Genomic DNA, 16,615 nt, shown 5'->3' with positions numbered 1-16,615 from the left:
GAGATTGATCCCTGGGATGGCGGAACTGTCATACGAGGAAAGATTGAAAAGACTGAGCTTGTATTCACTGGAGTTTAGAAGGATGAGGGGTAGGAACTTATCGAAACACATAGAATTATAAAAGGATGGACAAGCTAGATGCAGGAAAAATGTTTCCAATGTTGGGCGAGTCCAGAACCAGGGGCCACACAGTCTTAGAATAAAGGGGAGGCCATTTAAGACAGAGGTGAGTAAAAACCTTTTCACCCAGAGTTGTGAATTTATGAAATTCCCTGCCACAGATTTGGCAGTGGAGGCCAAACACTGGATGGATTTAAGAGAGAGTTAGATAGAGCTCTAGGGGCTAGTGGAATCAAGGGATATGGGGAGAAGGCAGGCACGGGTTATTGATTGGGGACGATCAGCCATGATCACAATTAATGGTGGTGCTGGCTTGAAGGGCCTCCTGCACCTATTTTCTATATTTCTACTGTAACACTAATGTGAAGTGGGCCCAACAGGAAACTCGCTTGTAGCAAATCCTCCCTTCTAGACAAGCGTTTAGGCTACACTTATGGAATCAGTCCTTTCATAGGTGCAGGAAGGAACTGCAGATGCTGGTCTGAACCAAAGACAGAATATAGTAGGCATAAATAAATACAGAACAGATCAGTGTGACCATGTACCATTGAATATATATATACACACACATGAATAAATAAGCAGATAAAGTTCAGATTTTTGTTTGAGATGAGTTTAATAGTCTGATGGCTGTGGGGAAGTAGCTGTTCCTGAACCTGGATGTTGCAGATTTCAGGCTCCTGTACCTTCTACCTGAAGGTAGCGGGGAGATGAGTGTGTGGCCAGGATGGTGTGGGTCCTTGATGATGTTGCCAGCCTTTTTGAGGCAGCGACTGCCTCTTAGGGATAACAGAATCAAGGGATATGGGAGAAAGCAGGAACGGATTCCAAACATGTGCGGGTTTGTAGGTTAACTGGAGGTCGGCGGTCATGGTGGCGCAGCGGTAGAGTTGCTGCCCCTTACAGTGCTTGCAGCGCCGGAGACCCGGGTTCCATCCCGACTACGGGTGCTGTCTGTGCGGAGTTTGCACCTTCTCCCCGTGACCTGCGTGGTTTCCCCCCCCCCCGAGATCTTCAGTTTCTTCCCACGCTCCAAAGACGCACAGATTTGTAGGTTAATTGGCTTGGTGTGTATGCATATTATCCCGAGTGTGTGTAGGATAGTGTTAATGTGCGGGGATCGCTGGTCGGACTCATAGCAACATAGGTGCAGGAGTAGGCTATTCGGCCCTTCAAGCCAGCACCGCCATTCAATATGATCATGGCTGATCATCCAAAATCAGTACCCCCGTTCCTGCTTTTTCCCATATCCCTTGATTCTGTTAGCCCTAAGAGCTAAATCTAACTCTCTCTTGAAAACATCCAGTGAATCGGCCTCCATTGCCTTCTCATCTCAGCCCTAGATGGCTGACCCCTTATTCTTAAACTGTGACACCTGGTTCTGGACTCCCCCAACATCGGGAACATTTTTCCTGCATCTACCCTGTCCAAATCCTAAGAATTGTATATGTTTCTATTAGATCCCCTCTCATCTAAATTCCAGTGAATACAAGCCCAGTCGACCCATTCTTTAATCATACGTCAGTCCCGCCATCCCGGGAATTAACCTAGTAAACCTACGCTGCACTCCCTCAACAGCAAAAATGTCCCTCCTCAAATTAGGAGACCAAAATTGTACACAATGCTCCAGGTGCAGTCTCACCAGGGCCCTGTGCAACTGCAGTAGGCCCTCTTTTCTCCTATACTCAAATCCTCTCACTAACATGCCATTGGCTTTCTTCACTGCCTGCTGAACCTGCATGCTTACTTTCAGTGACTGATGTACAAGCACACCCAGGTCTTGTTGCACCTCCCCTTCTCCTAATCTGACACCATTCAGATTATAATCTGCCTTCCTGTTTTTGCCACCAAAGTGGATAACCTCACATTCATCCACATTATACTGCATCTGCCATGCACCTGCCCACATCCAGGAAATCCGCAAAATCCAGGTTCAGGAACAGCTACTTCCCCACAGCCATCAGGATATTAAACTCAACTTAAACAAAACTTTGATCATTAATAGCCCATTGCACTTTATCTGCTTATTTATGTGTGTATATATATATTCAATGGTATATGGACACACTGATCTGTTCTGTATTTATTTATGCCTACAATATTCTGTTGTGCTGAAGCAAAGCAAGAATTTCATTGTCCTATCTGAGACACATGACAATAAACTCTCTTGAATCTTGAATCTTTTGTCCAAGTCACCCTGCAGCCTCATAGCACCCTCCTCGCCTCTCACACTGCCACCCAGCTTTGTGTCATCCGTAAACTTAGAGGTGTTACATTTAATTCCCTTGTCTAAATCGTTAATATATATTGCAAACAACTGGGGTTCCAGCACTGAGCCTTGCGGTACCCCACTACACACTGCCTGCAATGCTGAAAAGGACGCAAGGTTCGATCGCGAGGAGCTGATCGCCTCGACGCGGAGGACTCGAACACCGCCGGCTATGGGAGTCAAGATCTTCCCGTTAACGGAGGCTCGAGGCCCACGACCGCGGAAGAACTAAGGGAAGAGACTTGAACTTCGCCTTCCATCACAGTGAGGAATGTGTGGGAGTAAAGGCCCTGTCCCACTGTAGGAGGTAATTCAAGAGTTCTCCCGAGTTTTCCCGATTCGAACTTGGAGAATGTACGTGGTGGGTACGTAGGAGCTCGTGGATGTCACGTAGCGGCTCGTAACGCTAACGGCAGGAACTCGGGAAACGCGGTAACTTGTGAAGTTTTTTCAACAGTGTGAAAAATGTCCACGAGTAAATAAATACCCGTGATGAACTTACCACGAGTTTGATTTATTTATTTTTTAACTTGGGAGAGCTCTTGGGTAAACTCGCATAGTGGGACAGGGGCTTCACTTTGGTGGATGTTCATGTTAAAATGTGTTTAAGTGACTGTTGCTTTTGATTGTATGACTGACCTGGCCAATGAAATTCCTCGTATGTTGCAAAACATACTTGCCGAATAAAGTGTGATTCTGATTCTGATTACGTATGAAGAAAGACTTCCATATGAAGAAAGGACTTTCATATGAAGAAAGACTGGATAGACTCGGCTTGTACTCGCTGGAATTTAGAAGATTGAGATCTTATAGAAACTTACAAAATTCTTAATAGGCCTTTCTCGCGGGGCGACTTGACGCAAGAGGTAACCAGAGTTGAACATTGTGGGAACCTCGTACGATAACCGTACGGCATTCGTGGACCACCGTGGCGCTAACGGCAGGTACTCGTGTAACTTGTTGACTCGGGAGAAAATTCAAGCAAGCTTGAATTTCTCCAAGAGTGACTTGTACACTTGTGGTTGAGCATTGCAACTTTATATGAACGTAGTGGCCAGTGCGATATCCGTAATAACTCTTGCGTTTACCGTGGGAACTCCTGCGAACGGTGAACCCGGAAGCTGGACAGAGGGGACAGAAGGTGAGTAATCTGGAATGAACATGCTGGTCGTTCTCTGCCCACACGATCTCTACGGAGCTTCCAGGCTGTTTATATATAAAAGAGCATTCCAAAAGTGTCTCACCAGCAATCTGCAGCCTTCAAGAAGTCTTTTTAAATGAAGTGTTTATTTCCAACGTCTGGTAAGTTTCGGTAGAATTGCCACCAGCGTTTAGAGAATATGTACCTGTGATTTTGTCCTATTTTTTTTCTAATACTCATTAAATCAACGGGAGACTAAAAGTGGCATTTAGATAAACAAAGTTGCTGCCTTGGCGAATATCGATGCTATTATCTTTATGTAAACTGTGAGGGTTTGCAGCTGCCACAATGCGTCTGACGAGTTATACCAATGTAATTTGGCACAAGCTGGTTTAATTGTGGGAAAAACTCTTCAAAGCCCTTCCAAGACGGAGGAATTCCCCAGAAAGTAGCTCGTTTTCTTTTGTAGAACTTTCCTCTGTCAACGCATAGATCTACAGTTAGGGAACCAACTGCCGGTACTGACGTATTTGAGTGTTTCAGGGAATTTCCTCTGATTATTTTCAAGCTTTGTCCATCTCTTTTGAACTCATTTGATTCGATACTATTTGATTTTGGAATGGTGGTTACTTATTATATAAATTATGTGACCTATTTTCTGTTCCTATGATTCTCTAAGTACTTTGTTTATAAATTTTGAACTCGTGAATTCGAGATTTCAGTGGTTTTCTGTATGCGGCTCACTCAGATACACTTGGCACAAACCGGCTTTTCCCATTTGGACCGTATAAGCCATTTACAATCGCGTTGGACTCACATTTCTATGATCTGTAATCGTTTAACATTGAGTATAAACGATTATATTTAATACTCGGAATGCTTATTGATTTTAGCGATGCCATATAACTTTCTCTGTATGTGATGGGAACGATCGCTTCTAGTATGTTTACACCTCTCTGTAAAACATCCATTCTTAAAAAGGTGGTCTCAATATCGCCAATGGAACATGTGTCAATGTGTCAAAGCACTTGTAATGTTTGACTAAAAAAAAGTGACATCATTTGTGCCACGTGATGATTTAACAACACTTCACAGTTCACAATGTTCATTCAAGATTTAACGGGAAAGCTCGGGAGACGGACAAGTCACTCGCACAAATAACAGAAATGCCGAGTACCCGTGGGAACTCTTTATCTACCCCCCGTTATATCGTGTGATATCGTGCTAGACCAGGACCACTTCACTCTGGTTACATCTTGCGTCAAGACGCCCCGTGAGAAAGGCCTATAAGGGGTTGCACAGGCTAGATGCAAGAAGATTGTTCCTGATGTTGGGGAAGTCCAGAACAAGGGGTCACAGTTTAAGGATAAGGGGGAAATCTTTTAGGACCGAGATGAGAAAAAATTTCACACAGTGGTGAATCTGTGGAATTCTCTGCCACAGAAGGTAGTTGAGGCCACAGTTCATTGGCTATATTTAAGAGGGAGTTAGATGTGGCCCTTGTGGCTAAAGGGATGAGGGGATATGGGGAGAAGGCAGGAACGGGATGATCAGCCATGATCACATTGAATAGGGCCAAATGGCCTACTCCTGCACCTATTTTCTATGTTTCTAACCAGTTCTCTATCCATGTCAATATCCTACCTCAAATACCAAGCCAACTTTGCCCCTCTTGTTCTCCACCACTGACCTGTATCTGCTGAGGATCGAGGAGGTTGACGGGCAAGTTGAAGGTGCCCACCATGACGTAGCTGTTGGCATTGCGGTCGTGGGGCCCGGCTGTTGCCCCCCGCGGGCCCACCGGGTGGGGCATGGAGGTGCCGGCGGAAGACGGGGCTCCGGCTGCGGGTTGCGTCTGCGGTGGCGCCCGCTCCACCAGGTGGATGACCTTGTGGTGCACGTCTGTGGGACGAGGAGGAAGGTGAGCGGTCGCCGCTGACTCAGAAACCAACTGTCCAATGTGCTCATTTGTACAGTGGATCAACAGTGGAGAACTGACCGCGAGGGGGGGGAGAGGGAGAGTTCTAAGTCGGCAGAAACCGCGCGGGGGAGCTCCGAGGTGGGGACAGCGGGGAGGAGTTCCGAGGTGGGGACCGCGGGGCAGCTCCGCGGTGGGGACAGCGGGGAGGAGCTCCGAGGTGGGGACCGCGGGGGAGCTCCGAGGTGGGAACCGCGGGGAGGAGTTCTGATCTGGGGACTGTGCGGGGGAGCTCCGACCTGGGGACCGCGGGGAGGAGCTCCGAGGTGGAGACCACGGGGAGGAACTCCGAGGTGGGGACTGTGGAAGGAGCTCCAAGGTGGGGACTGTGGATGTAGCTCCGAGGTGGGGACTGTGCGGGGGAGCTCCGAGCTCTAATTCAGAGCAGGGGGGGGGGGGGAGCCCTGAAATGGGAGACCACAGGGCGGGGGGGGGCTCCAGTGCAGAGGAGAACTCCGAGGCGAGGACGGCGGCGGCGGTGGGGGACCTCTGGCGCGGCAACGCGAGATTAACACTTGCCATAATCTTTCAATTTCTTCTCATCTTGCAGCACCCGGCCCTGGTAAATCAGCCTCTGTTTGTCAGCGGGGATGTTCACCGAGCTGGAGATGTGGTCTTTGAATTCTTTGACTGTAAACTGAAAGGGAGCAAGCATCAGTAACGCCAAAACGGGACGCCGGCGAATGAACGCATGGCCCTCGCAGGTCGACCACGACTGACAGCTACAGTGAATAACATGTCCACGTTGCATGCCCGCGGCTGAGCGTTCAGAAGGTAGGCACAAATAGCTGGAGTAACTGAGCGGGTCAGGCAGTATCTCTGGAGGAAGGGAGTAGGAAGGTTCGGCAGAGAGTCAGGACAGGAAGGTTCTGCAGAGAGTAGTGTGTTCGGCCGAACGCACCATGGAAACTACACCCCCCCCCCCCTTGCTGGACCTATACACCAGTAGACAAAATGCTGGAGTAATTCAGCGGGTGAGGCAGCATCTATGGAGAGAGGGAATGGGTGACGTTTCGTGTCGAGACCCTTCTTCAGACCCAATGCCAATAGATATCTCAGCTGTGAAAATTCATTCTAGCGTTCTGCACCATATTAATCCACAGGCCTGGATAGAGTGGATGTGGAGAGGATGTTTCCACTAATGGGAGAGTCTAGGACCAGAGGCCAGAGCCTCACAATTAAAGGACGTTGCTTTTAAGGAAGGAGATGAGGAATTTCTTCAGTCAGAGGGCGGTGAATCTGTGGAATTCTTTGCCACAGGCGGCTGTGGAGGCCACAAGTCAGTGGCTATTTTTAAGGCAGAGATAGATAGATTCTCGATTAGTGCGGGTGTCAGGGGTTATGGGGAGAAGGCAGGAGAATGGGGTTGAGAGGGAAAGATAGATCAGCCGTGATCGAATGGCGGAGTCGACTTGGTGGCCCTAATTCTGCTCCTATCCCTTATGAACATGAACAATAAGTGAGTGCATAAACGTTACAGTTTTTACCAACGGCGAGATTGAGGGAACAGAGTGGACACTTACCTCTTCTTCGACTTCATAGGTACGACTCTGGGAGTCGAGCGTCTTCACAGTAACCTCGATCATGGCCATCTCTGGCTTTTACTTCTCTGCAAAACAAAATAAAGGGTTCAGAATGGAAAACAGCCCCTGTACAACCTGTCCATATTAAAATGTAATACGTTATTTTAAATGAGATCACTTGAGGTGACAGTCATGCTGTGTTGGGATGCAGAGGCTTGTGAAGAAATGAGCCGGCCCAAAACATCACCTATCCATGTTCTCCAGCGATGCCGCCTGACCTCCAGAGTTAGGCTTTAAAGATACAGCCCAGAAACTTGCCCATTAGCCCACGCCGACCAGCGATCACCTCGTACACTGGCACTATCCTACACACCAAGAACACTTAGCCAATTAACCTACAAACCCGCATGTCTTTGGAGTGTGGGAGGAAACCAGAGCACCCGGAGGAAACCCACGCGGTCACCGGGAGAAAGTACAAACCCCGTACAGACAGCACCCGTAGTCAGGACCGGACTCGGGTCTCTGGCGATGCGAGGCAGCAACTCTCCCGCTGCGCCACCCCAGCACTTTGTGTCTTTTCTTCAACCTGCATCTGCAGTTCCTTGTCTCTGCGAGCCAATTCTCTTCCCGATTCCCACAACCCCCAACTCTTGTGTTATCCAGAAATCGTCTATACTCCGTGACGGTGTTTCGTGTCTGAAGGAGGGTTCCGACCCGAAACGTCATCGATTCCTTTTCTCGAGGGAGAGAGAGATGCCGCCTGACCCGCTGATTCGCTCCAGAATGTTGTGACTACCTGCCGGAGCGATGTGTGGTTAGCAGCGAGGCTGTGGGATCGCTCGTGAGATGAAGCATGGTCTCGGCATCAAGTCACTTGTCTCAACAGAGATTACCCCTCATTTTGTTTACACTTCCAATGGTCGCAATCGCATCGTTCAAAATCATTTCCAATCGACCAACCACTTTCCTCCCGGGAATCAGCATATTCAGCCTCCTTCACGCTGCAGTGTGGGCCGGCTGCCAGCACCAGACACGAACGGGTAAGCCCTCATGTCACAAAGTGATTACGGATGAGGTCGGCTTTGCATCCAGAAGCAAGAACTGAACCAGTCGCTGCTGCTGCTGCTTCTGTAAGTCAGAGTCGTGCAGCAAAATGGTGAAAAATCTGAATGGTGGCCGATTAGGAAAGGGGGAGATGCAACGAGACCTGGGTGTCATGGTACACCAGTCATTAAAAGTAGGCATGCAGGTGCAGCAGGCAGTGAAGAAAGCGAATGGTATGTTAGTATTCATAGCAAAAGGATTTGAGTATAGGAGCAGGGAGGTTCTACTGCCGTTGTACAGGGTCTTGGTGAGACCACACCTGGAGTATTGCGTACAGTTTTGGTCTCCTAATCTGAGGAAGGACATTCTTGCCATAGAGGGAGTACAGAGAAGGTTCACCAGACTGATTCCTGGGATGTCAGGGCTTTCATATGAAGAAAGACTTGGTTTATACTCTCTAGAATTTAGAAGATTGAGGGGGGATCTTATAGAAACTTACAAAATTCTTAAGGGGTTGGACAGGCTAGATGCAGGAAGATTGTTCCCGATGTTGGGGAAGTCCAGAACAAGGGGTCACAGTTTAAGGATAAGGGGGAAATCGTTTAGGACCGAGATGAGGAAAACATTTTTCACACAGAGAGTGGTGAATCTCTGGAATTCTCTGCCACAGAGGGTAGTCGAGGCCAGTTCATTGGCTATATTTAAGAGGGAGTTAGATGTGACCCTTGCGGTTAAAGGGATCAGGGGGTATGGAGAGAAGGCAGGTACAGGATACTGAGTTGGATGATCAGCCATGATCATATTGAATGGCGGTGCAGGCTCGAAGGGCCGAATGGCCTACTCCTGCACCTATTTTCTATGTTTCTAAAAGCAAACAGGCCTTTCAGTCGCATTCAGTTTTTGCCCCGTGTACCGAGGTACAGTGAAAAGCCTTTGATGCGTGCTAACCAGTCAGCAGAAAGACAATACATGATTACAATCGTGCCATTTACAGTGCGTAGATACATTTTCACACAAAGGATGGTGGGTGTATGGAACAAGCTGCTAAAGGAGGTAGTTAAGGCTGCGGCATGCATTGGACAGGTTTGGAAATATATGGGTCAATTGCAGGCGTGTGGGACTAGTGTAGCTGGGACATGTTGGCCAGTGTGGGCAAGTTGGCCCAAAGGGCCTGTTTCCACACTGTATCTCTCTATAACTATGACATTATAAGGGAATAAAGTTCAGTGCAGGGTAAAGCCAGCAAAGTCCGATCAAGGATAGTCTGAGGTAGTCAAAAATGCTGGAGAAACTCAGTGGGTGAAGCAGCATCTATGGAGCAAAGGAATAGGTGACTTTTCGGGTCGAGACCCTTCTTCAGATTGATGTGGGGGGGGGGCAGGAAGAAGAAAGGAAGAGGCGGAGACAGTGGGCTGTGAGGGAGCTGGGAAGGGGAGGGGAAGGAGGGAGAAAGCAAGGACTACCTGAAATTGTAGAAGTCAATGTTCATAGGGGAGGAGACAGCAGGGGCTACCGGAAATTGGAGGTCAATGTTTATGCCGCCATCGACCATCGATCACCCGATCACACTAGTTCTTCTTTATCCCACTTTATAGCATAAAGCACCAAACACCAAGGCAAATTCCTTGTATGTGAATACTTGGCCAATAAGCTTATTTCTCATCCACTCCCTGCACAGCAGAATGCAATTTACAAAGGCCAATTAACCTACAAACCCACACGTCATTAGAATGTAGGAGGAAACCAGAGCATTGGATGTTCCCGATGTTGGGGGAGTCCAGAACCACGCGCCGCAGTTTAAGAATAAGAGGTAAGTCGTTTAGAACGGAGACGAGGAAACACTTTTCCCACACAGAGAGTTGTGAGTCTGTGGCATTCTGAGGAGGGCGGTGGAGGCCGATTCTCTGTGTGCATTCAAGAGAGAGTTAGATAGGGCTCTTACAGATAGCGGAGTCAGGGGATACGGGGGGAAGGCAGGAACGGGGTACTGATTGTGGATGATCAGCCATGATCACATTGCATGGCGGTGCTGGCTCGAAGGGACGAATGGCCTACTCCTGCACCTATTGTCTGTTGAAATACATGTGGCCACGGGGAGAACGTGCAAACTCCACAAACACCAGAGGTCCCGACCCAAGACGTCACCTATCCATGTGCTCCAGGGATGTTGCCAACCATCGAGCCCCAGCGTAACAATTTCCGAATCAATTTCAAGCTCCTTCTTTATGTTTACAAAGCCCTTAACGGGCTTGCCCCCACCTACATCAAAAATCTGCTTACCCACCACACCACCTCCAGGTCCCTCAGATCGGCCGACTTGGGGTTACTGACCATCCCGCGGTCTAGGCATAAGCTCAGGGGCGACCGGGCCTTTGCGGTTGCAGCTCCTAGACTGTGGAACAGCATCCCTCTTCCCATCAGAACTGCCCCCTCCATCGACTCTTTTAAGTCTAGACTTAAAACATATTTCTACTCACATGCCTTTCTCGAGGTCCTCTCAGGGAGCGCTGTATGTATGTATTTATGTATGTATTGTTAGATCTATGTACCACTCCAGAACAAGGGGTCACAGTTTAAGGATAAGGGGGAAATCCTTTAGGACCGATATGAGGAAAACTTTTTTTACACAGAGAGTGGTGAATCTGTGGAATTCTCTGCCACAGAAGGTAGTTGAGGCTAGTTCATTGGCTATATTTAAGAGGGAGTTAGATGTGGCCCTTGTGGCTAAAGGTATCAGGGGGTATGGAGAGAAGGCAGGTACGGGATACTGAGTTGGATGATCAGCCATGATCACATTGAATGGCGGTGCAGGCTCGAAGGGCCGAATGGCCTACTCCTGCACCTATTTTCTATGTTTCTATGTAGCACGTTAGTACCTGCACTAATGTAAAGCACTTTGGTCAACAAGAGTTGTTTTTAAATGTGCTATAGAAATAAAATGGACTTGTCTTGACCATTAGTATCTATGGGTATCAAGGGTTAAGAAGGAACTACAGATGCTGGAAAAATCAAAGGTAGATAAAAATGCTGGAGAAACTCAGCGGGTGAGGCAGCATCTATGGAGCGATGGGAACTGTGACGTTTCGGGTCGAGACTCTTCTTCAAACGGGTGCCAAGGTGATTTTTAAGGACAACAAAAACAATAGCCCACAATATCTGCCACAAGTGGGTCTGGACAAGGATGTGCAGGAAGGAACTGCAGATGCTGGTTTAAACCGAAGATAGACACAAAAAGCAGGAGTGACTCAACGGGTCAGGCAGCATCTCTGGAGAAAAGGATTACGTTACGTTTCGGGTCGCGACACTTCTTCAGACTGAGAGTCAGGGGAAAGGGATTTTCGGGTCAAGACCCTTCTTCAGACTTGGAATCAGGGGCGAGGGAGTTGGGTGGATAGGTAGTGCTGAGCATTCACAGGGAAACCTCTGGTCTCACAAAACTGGAGGGGTTCAAAAAAATGATCGGCTTGTCAAAGGCAGACCTAAGATCAGAAAACCAGCAAGGACCCCGGCTACCCAGACAATTACACGGTTCTTCCCCCGCCATCCATAGCTGCCACAGCAGCCGACCACTACCAAGATGCCTGGGAGATGTCCATTATCACAGCACAAACCCCAGTGCAAAGCTCTTGCATTTATCACCATACCCAAGTCACCACCTTGAATAACACTCACACCCCTCTTTAGCGCAGCACCATTCCCCCTCTCCCCCCAACCCTAATCCTCCCCTCTACCTTCTCCAACCCACACACCTCTCCCTTCTATCTCCTCCATCTTCTCCACCCCTCTCCCCTCTCCTCTCCCCCTCCCCTTCTGTTCTCCTCCCCTCTCCTCTCCCCCTCCCCTTCTGTTCTCCTCCCCTCTCGTCTCCCCCTTTATCTTCTTCACCCTTCTATCTTCTCCACCCTCTCCTCTCCCTCCCCTCCTCCAACCCCTATCCTCCTATATCCCTCTCCCCCACTCCCCCTCCACCTCCCCTAAACCTACTCGCCCCTCCTCTCCCCCACCACCCACCCCTCTCCACCCCATCTCCCCCACCCATCACCCCATTTCTCTTTCCCATCCCTCCTCCCGCCACTCATCACCCCCCCGCATCCCCTTCCCCCCCCCCACCTCGTCCTCCTCCCTCCACCTCCACGCTCCCCACATCCCCCACCTCCTCCACCACCCCATCCCCCCCCACCCCATCCCCATCGCCCTCTCCAGCATCTCCCCCCAACCCCTCTCCACCTCCCACTACACCATTCCGTCTCCCCTAAACCTACTCCCCCTCCCCAAACCCTCCCCATCCCTCTTCCCCACCCATCACCCTCTCCAACCCATCCCTCCTCCCCTCACTCATCATCCCCTCCCCTCCACCTCGTCCTCCTCCCTCACCTCCTCCACCACCCCATCCCCCTCCACCACCCCATCAACCACCACCACATCCCCTCCCCTCCCTCCCCCCCATACCCCCTCCACTTCTCCCACTCCACCATTCCCTCAACCCTATACCTACTCCACCCTGTACCCAACACATCCCCTCCCCCTCTACCCGGGCGCGCATGCGCACACTCACCCACCCGCGGCCCTCTCTCACCCTCTGCGTCTCTCCCTCTCTCCGCTCCCTCTACGTCTCCGTCCGCTCGCCTTCCTTCTCGGTCTTTTCCTTCTTCTCCTCCTCCTCCTCCTCTCCGTCTCCTCCCTCCCTCTCCCTGTGTGTGTGTGTGCGTCTCTCTCTCTGTCTCCCTCTCGCCGCCGCCTGGAGCCGAGGCCGAGCCGCTCCTCCTCCTCCCCTGCCGCCGCGCCTGCGCACTGCGTCGTCCCCCCTCGCCAACCCCTCCTCGCGCCTGCGCACTGCATCCCTCCTCCTCGCCACCCCGCGCCTGCGCACTGCTGCCCTCGCCTCGGCCCTCCCTCCCCCCGCGCCTGCGCACTGCGTCCCCCCTTCACTGCCTGCGCACTGCCTCCCTCCTCCTCCTCCTCCTCCTCCTCCACCACGCGCCTGCGCACTGCCTCCCAGAGATCATCTCAGCCGCCTCCCCTCCCCCCCCCGCCCCCCTCTCACCCCGCGCCTTGCCTCCTCCCCCCCCCGCCGCCCCCACCACCACCACCCCGCGCCTGCGCATTGCGGCGCAGCGGCCAACATTCGGCCTCCGCGCCCCCATCGCAGGACCCCGCGCTGCCCGGAGACGGCGGCTGCCCCGCTCCCTGCCTGCGCCCACACACACACACAGAGATACAGAGAGAGGGGGAAAGAGACAGAGAGAGAGAGGGTAGTGGGGACAACAAGACAACAAGTACATCCAGTACAGGCACACACACACACACAGAGAGTGGAGAGAGAGGTGAGGAAGTAGAGTGGGAAAGGGAGAGAGAGAGAGAGACAGAGAGGAGTTGGACAGGCTAGATGCAGGAAGATTGTTCCCGATGTTGGGGAAGTCCAGGACAAGGGGTCACAGTTTAAGGATAAGGGGGAAATCTTTTAAAACCGAGATGAGAAGAACTTTTTTTACACAGAGAGTGGTGAATCTCTGGAACTCTCTGCCACAGAAGGTAGTTGAGGCCAGTTCATTAGCTATATTTAAGAGGGAGTTAGATGTGGCCCTTGTGGCTAAAGGGATCAGAGGGTATGGAGAGAAGGCAGGTACGGGATACTGAGTTGGATGATCAGCCATGATCATATTGAATGGCGGTGCAGGCTCGAAGGGCCGAATGGCCTACTCCTGCACCTAATTTCTATGTTTCTATGAGAGAGAGGGAAGGGGAAAGAGAGAGTAGTGGGGACAACAAGAACATCCAGTACACACACACACACAGACACAGAGAGTGGAGGGAGAGTGAGGAAAGGGAGAGTGGAGAGAGAGAGAGAGAGAGGGAAGGGGAAAGAGAGAGGGAGAGATAGTGAGTGAGATTGTGTGGGAGAGAGAGAGGGAAGGGGAAAGAGAGACAGAGAGAGGGAGAGAGAGTAGTGAGGACAACAAGTACATCCAGTACAGGCACACACACAGAGACACAGAGAGTGGAGAGAGAGTGAGGAAAGGGAGAGTGGAGAAAGAGAGAGAGAGGGAAGGGGAAAGAGAGAGGGAGAGAGAGTAGTGGGGACAACAAGACAACAAGTACATCCAGTACAGGCACACACACACACAGAGTGGAGAGAGAGGGAGAGTGGAGAGAGAGAGTGAGGGAAGGAGAGAGAGAGAGAAAGAGATAGTGAGTGAGATTGTGTGGGAGAGAGAGAGGGAAGGGGAGAGAGAGAGACACAGAGAGAGAGAGACACAGAGAGAGAGGGAGAGAGAGTAGTGAGGACAACAAGAACATCCAGTACAGGCACACACACACACAGAGAGTGGAGAGAGAGTGAGGAAAGGGAGAGTCGAGAGAGAGAAGGGGAAAGAGAGAGAGAGTGAGTGAGATTGTGTGTGGGGGAGAGAGACAGAGAGAGTGTGTGAGAGAGAGAGAGAGAGAGAGTAGTGGGGACAACAAGTACATCCAGTACAGGCACACACACACACACACAGAGTGGAGAGAGAGGGAGAGAGAGAGAGAGAGAGAGAGAGAGGGAAGGGGAAAGAGAGAGTGAGATATTGTGTGGGAGAGAGAGAGGGAAGGGGAAAGACAGAGAGAGAGAGAGAGAGACAGACAGAGAGAGGGAGAGATAGTAGTGAGGACAACAAGAATATTCAGTACAGGCACACCCACACAGACACGGAGAGTGGAGAGAGAGTGAGGAAAGGGAGAGTGGAGAGAGAGAGGGAAGGGGAAAGAGAGAGAGAGTGAGAGAGAGTAGTGGGGACAACAAGACAACAAGTACATCCAGTACAGGCACACACACACACAGAGTGGAGAGAGAGGGAGAGTGGAGAGAGAGAGTGAGGGAAGGGGAAAGAGAGAGAGAGAGAGAGTGAGATTGTGTGGGAGAGAGAGAGGGAAGGGGAAAGAGAGTGAGTGAGATTGTGTGGGGGAGAGAGACAGAGAGAGAGAGAGAGATAGAGAAAGAGAGACAGACAGACAGAAAGAAAGAAAGTAAATAAGTAAGTAAAAAAGTAGTGGGGACGACAAGTACATCCAGTACAGGCACACACTGAGTTACTCCAGCAGTTTGTGCCTATCTTTGGTTTAAACCAGCTTCTGCAGTTCCTTCCGACTTGGCAGAGTCCATGGAGAGAAGGACTTGTCGAAACCCTTCTATCCTAAGCATGCAGGTTCAGCAGGCAGTGAAGAAAGCGAATGGCGTGTTGGCCTTCATAACAAGAGGAGTTGAGTATAGGAGCAAAGTGGTCCTTCTGCAGTTGTACAGGGCCCTAGTGAGACCACACCTGGAGTATTGTGTGCAGTTTTGGTCCCCTAATTTGAGGAAGGACATTCTTGCTAGTGAGGGAGTGCAGCGTAGGTTCACCAGTTTAATTCCCAGGATGGCGGGACTGTCATATGCTGAGAGAATGGAGCGGCTGGGCTTGTACACTCTGGAGTTTAGAAGGATGAAAGGATATCCCATAGAAACATGTAAGATTATTAAGGGATTGGACACGCTAGAGGCAGGAAACATGTTCCCGATGTTGGGCGAGTCCAGAACCAGGGGCCACAGTCTTAGAATAAATGGGAGGCCATTTTAGACTGAGGTGACAAAAAACATTTTCACCCAGAGAGTTGTGAATTTGTGGAATTCTCTGCCACAGAGGACAGTGGAGGCCAAATCACTGGATGGATTTAAGAGAGAGTTAGATAGAGCTCCAGGGGCTAGTGGTATCAAGGGATATGGGTAGAAGGCAGGCACGGGTTATTGATTGGGGACGATCACAATGAATGGCGCTGCTGGCTCGAAGGACGAAATGGCCTCCACCTGCACCTATTTTCTATGTTTCTATGATCACATTGAATGGCGATGCTGGCTCGAAGGGACGAATGGCCGCCTCCTGCACCTGGGCTTGTACACTCTGGAGTTTAGAAGGATGAGAGGGTTTCTTAGAAACATAGAAAATAGGTGCAGGAGTAGGCCATTCGGCCCTTCGAGCCTGCACCGCCATTCAATATGATCATGGCTGATCATCCAACTCAGTATCCTGTACCTGCCTTCTCTCCATACCCCCGATCCCTTTAGCCACAATGGCCACATCTAACTCCCTCTTAAATATAGCCAATGAACTGGCCTCAACTACCTTCTGCGGCAGAGAATTCCGGAGATTCACCACTCTCTGTGTGAAAAATGTTTTCCTCATCTCGGTCCTAAAAGATTTCCCCCTTATCCTTAAACTGTGACCCCTTGTTCTGGACTTCCCCAACATCGGGAACAATCTTCCTGCATCTAGCCTGTCCAACCCCTTAAGAATTTTGTAAGTTTCCATAAGATCCCCCCTCAATCTTCTAAATTCTAGCGAGTACAAACCGAGTCTATCCAGTCTTTCTTCATATGAAAGTCCTGACATCCCAGGAATCAGTCTGGTGAACCTTCTCTGTACTCCCTCTATGGCAAGAATGTCTTTCCTCAGATTAGGAGACCAAAACTGTACGCAATACTCCAGGTGTGGTCTCACCAAGACCCTGTACAACTGCAGTAGAACCTC

General features: G+C 50.3%; 1 protein-coding gene across 4 annotated transcripts in view; it reads right to left on the bottom strand.

Annotated features, from left to right (window-relative positions):
- bag6 (BAG cochaperone 6) overlaps nt 1-16,615 on the bottom strand; it is a 57,826-nt gene that overhangs the window by 33,686 nt on the left and 7,525 nt on the right. The window contains exons 1-5 of one of the 4 annotated variants that reach the window (XM_033016279.1): nt 12,736-12,759; nt 12,635-12,654; nt 7,032-7,117; nt 6,028-6,145; nt 5,221-5,432 (exon numbers count right to left, since the gene is read on the bottom strand). In XM_033016279.1, the coding sequence (XP_032872170.1) occupies nt 5,221-5,432; nt 6,028-6,145; nt 7,032-7,100 (399 nt within the window). In that variant the 5' untranslated portion in view covers nt 7,101-7,117; nt 12,635-12,654; nt 12,736-12,759. Of the gene's footprint in view, nt 1-5,220; nt 5,433-6,027; nt 6,146-7,031; nt 7,118-12,630; nt 12,657-12,735; nt 12,760-16,615 lie in introns of those variants that run through there. The other 3 variants (XM_033016278.1, XM_033016282.1, XM_033016281.1) reach the window with 3 other exon arrangements.

This window comes from Amblyraja radiata, unplaced genomic scaffold (genome assembly GCF_010909765.2).
Source record: "Amblyraja radiata isolate CabotCenter1 unplaced genomic scaffold, sAmbRad1.1.pri S36, whole genome shotgun sequence".
Classification (NCBI taxonomy): Eukaryota; Metazoa; Chordata; class Chondrichthyes; order Rajiformes; family Rajidae; genus Amblyraja; species Amblyraja radiata.
Note: the sequence above shows the minus strand (reverse complement) of the source record. Positions and strands in the feature narration are given on the sequence as shown.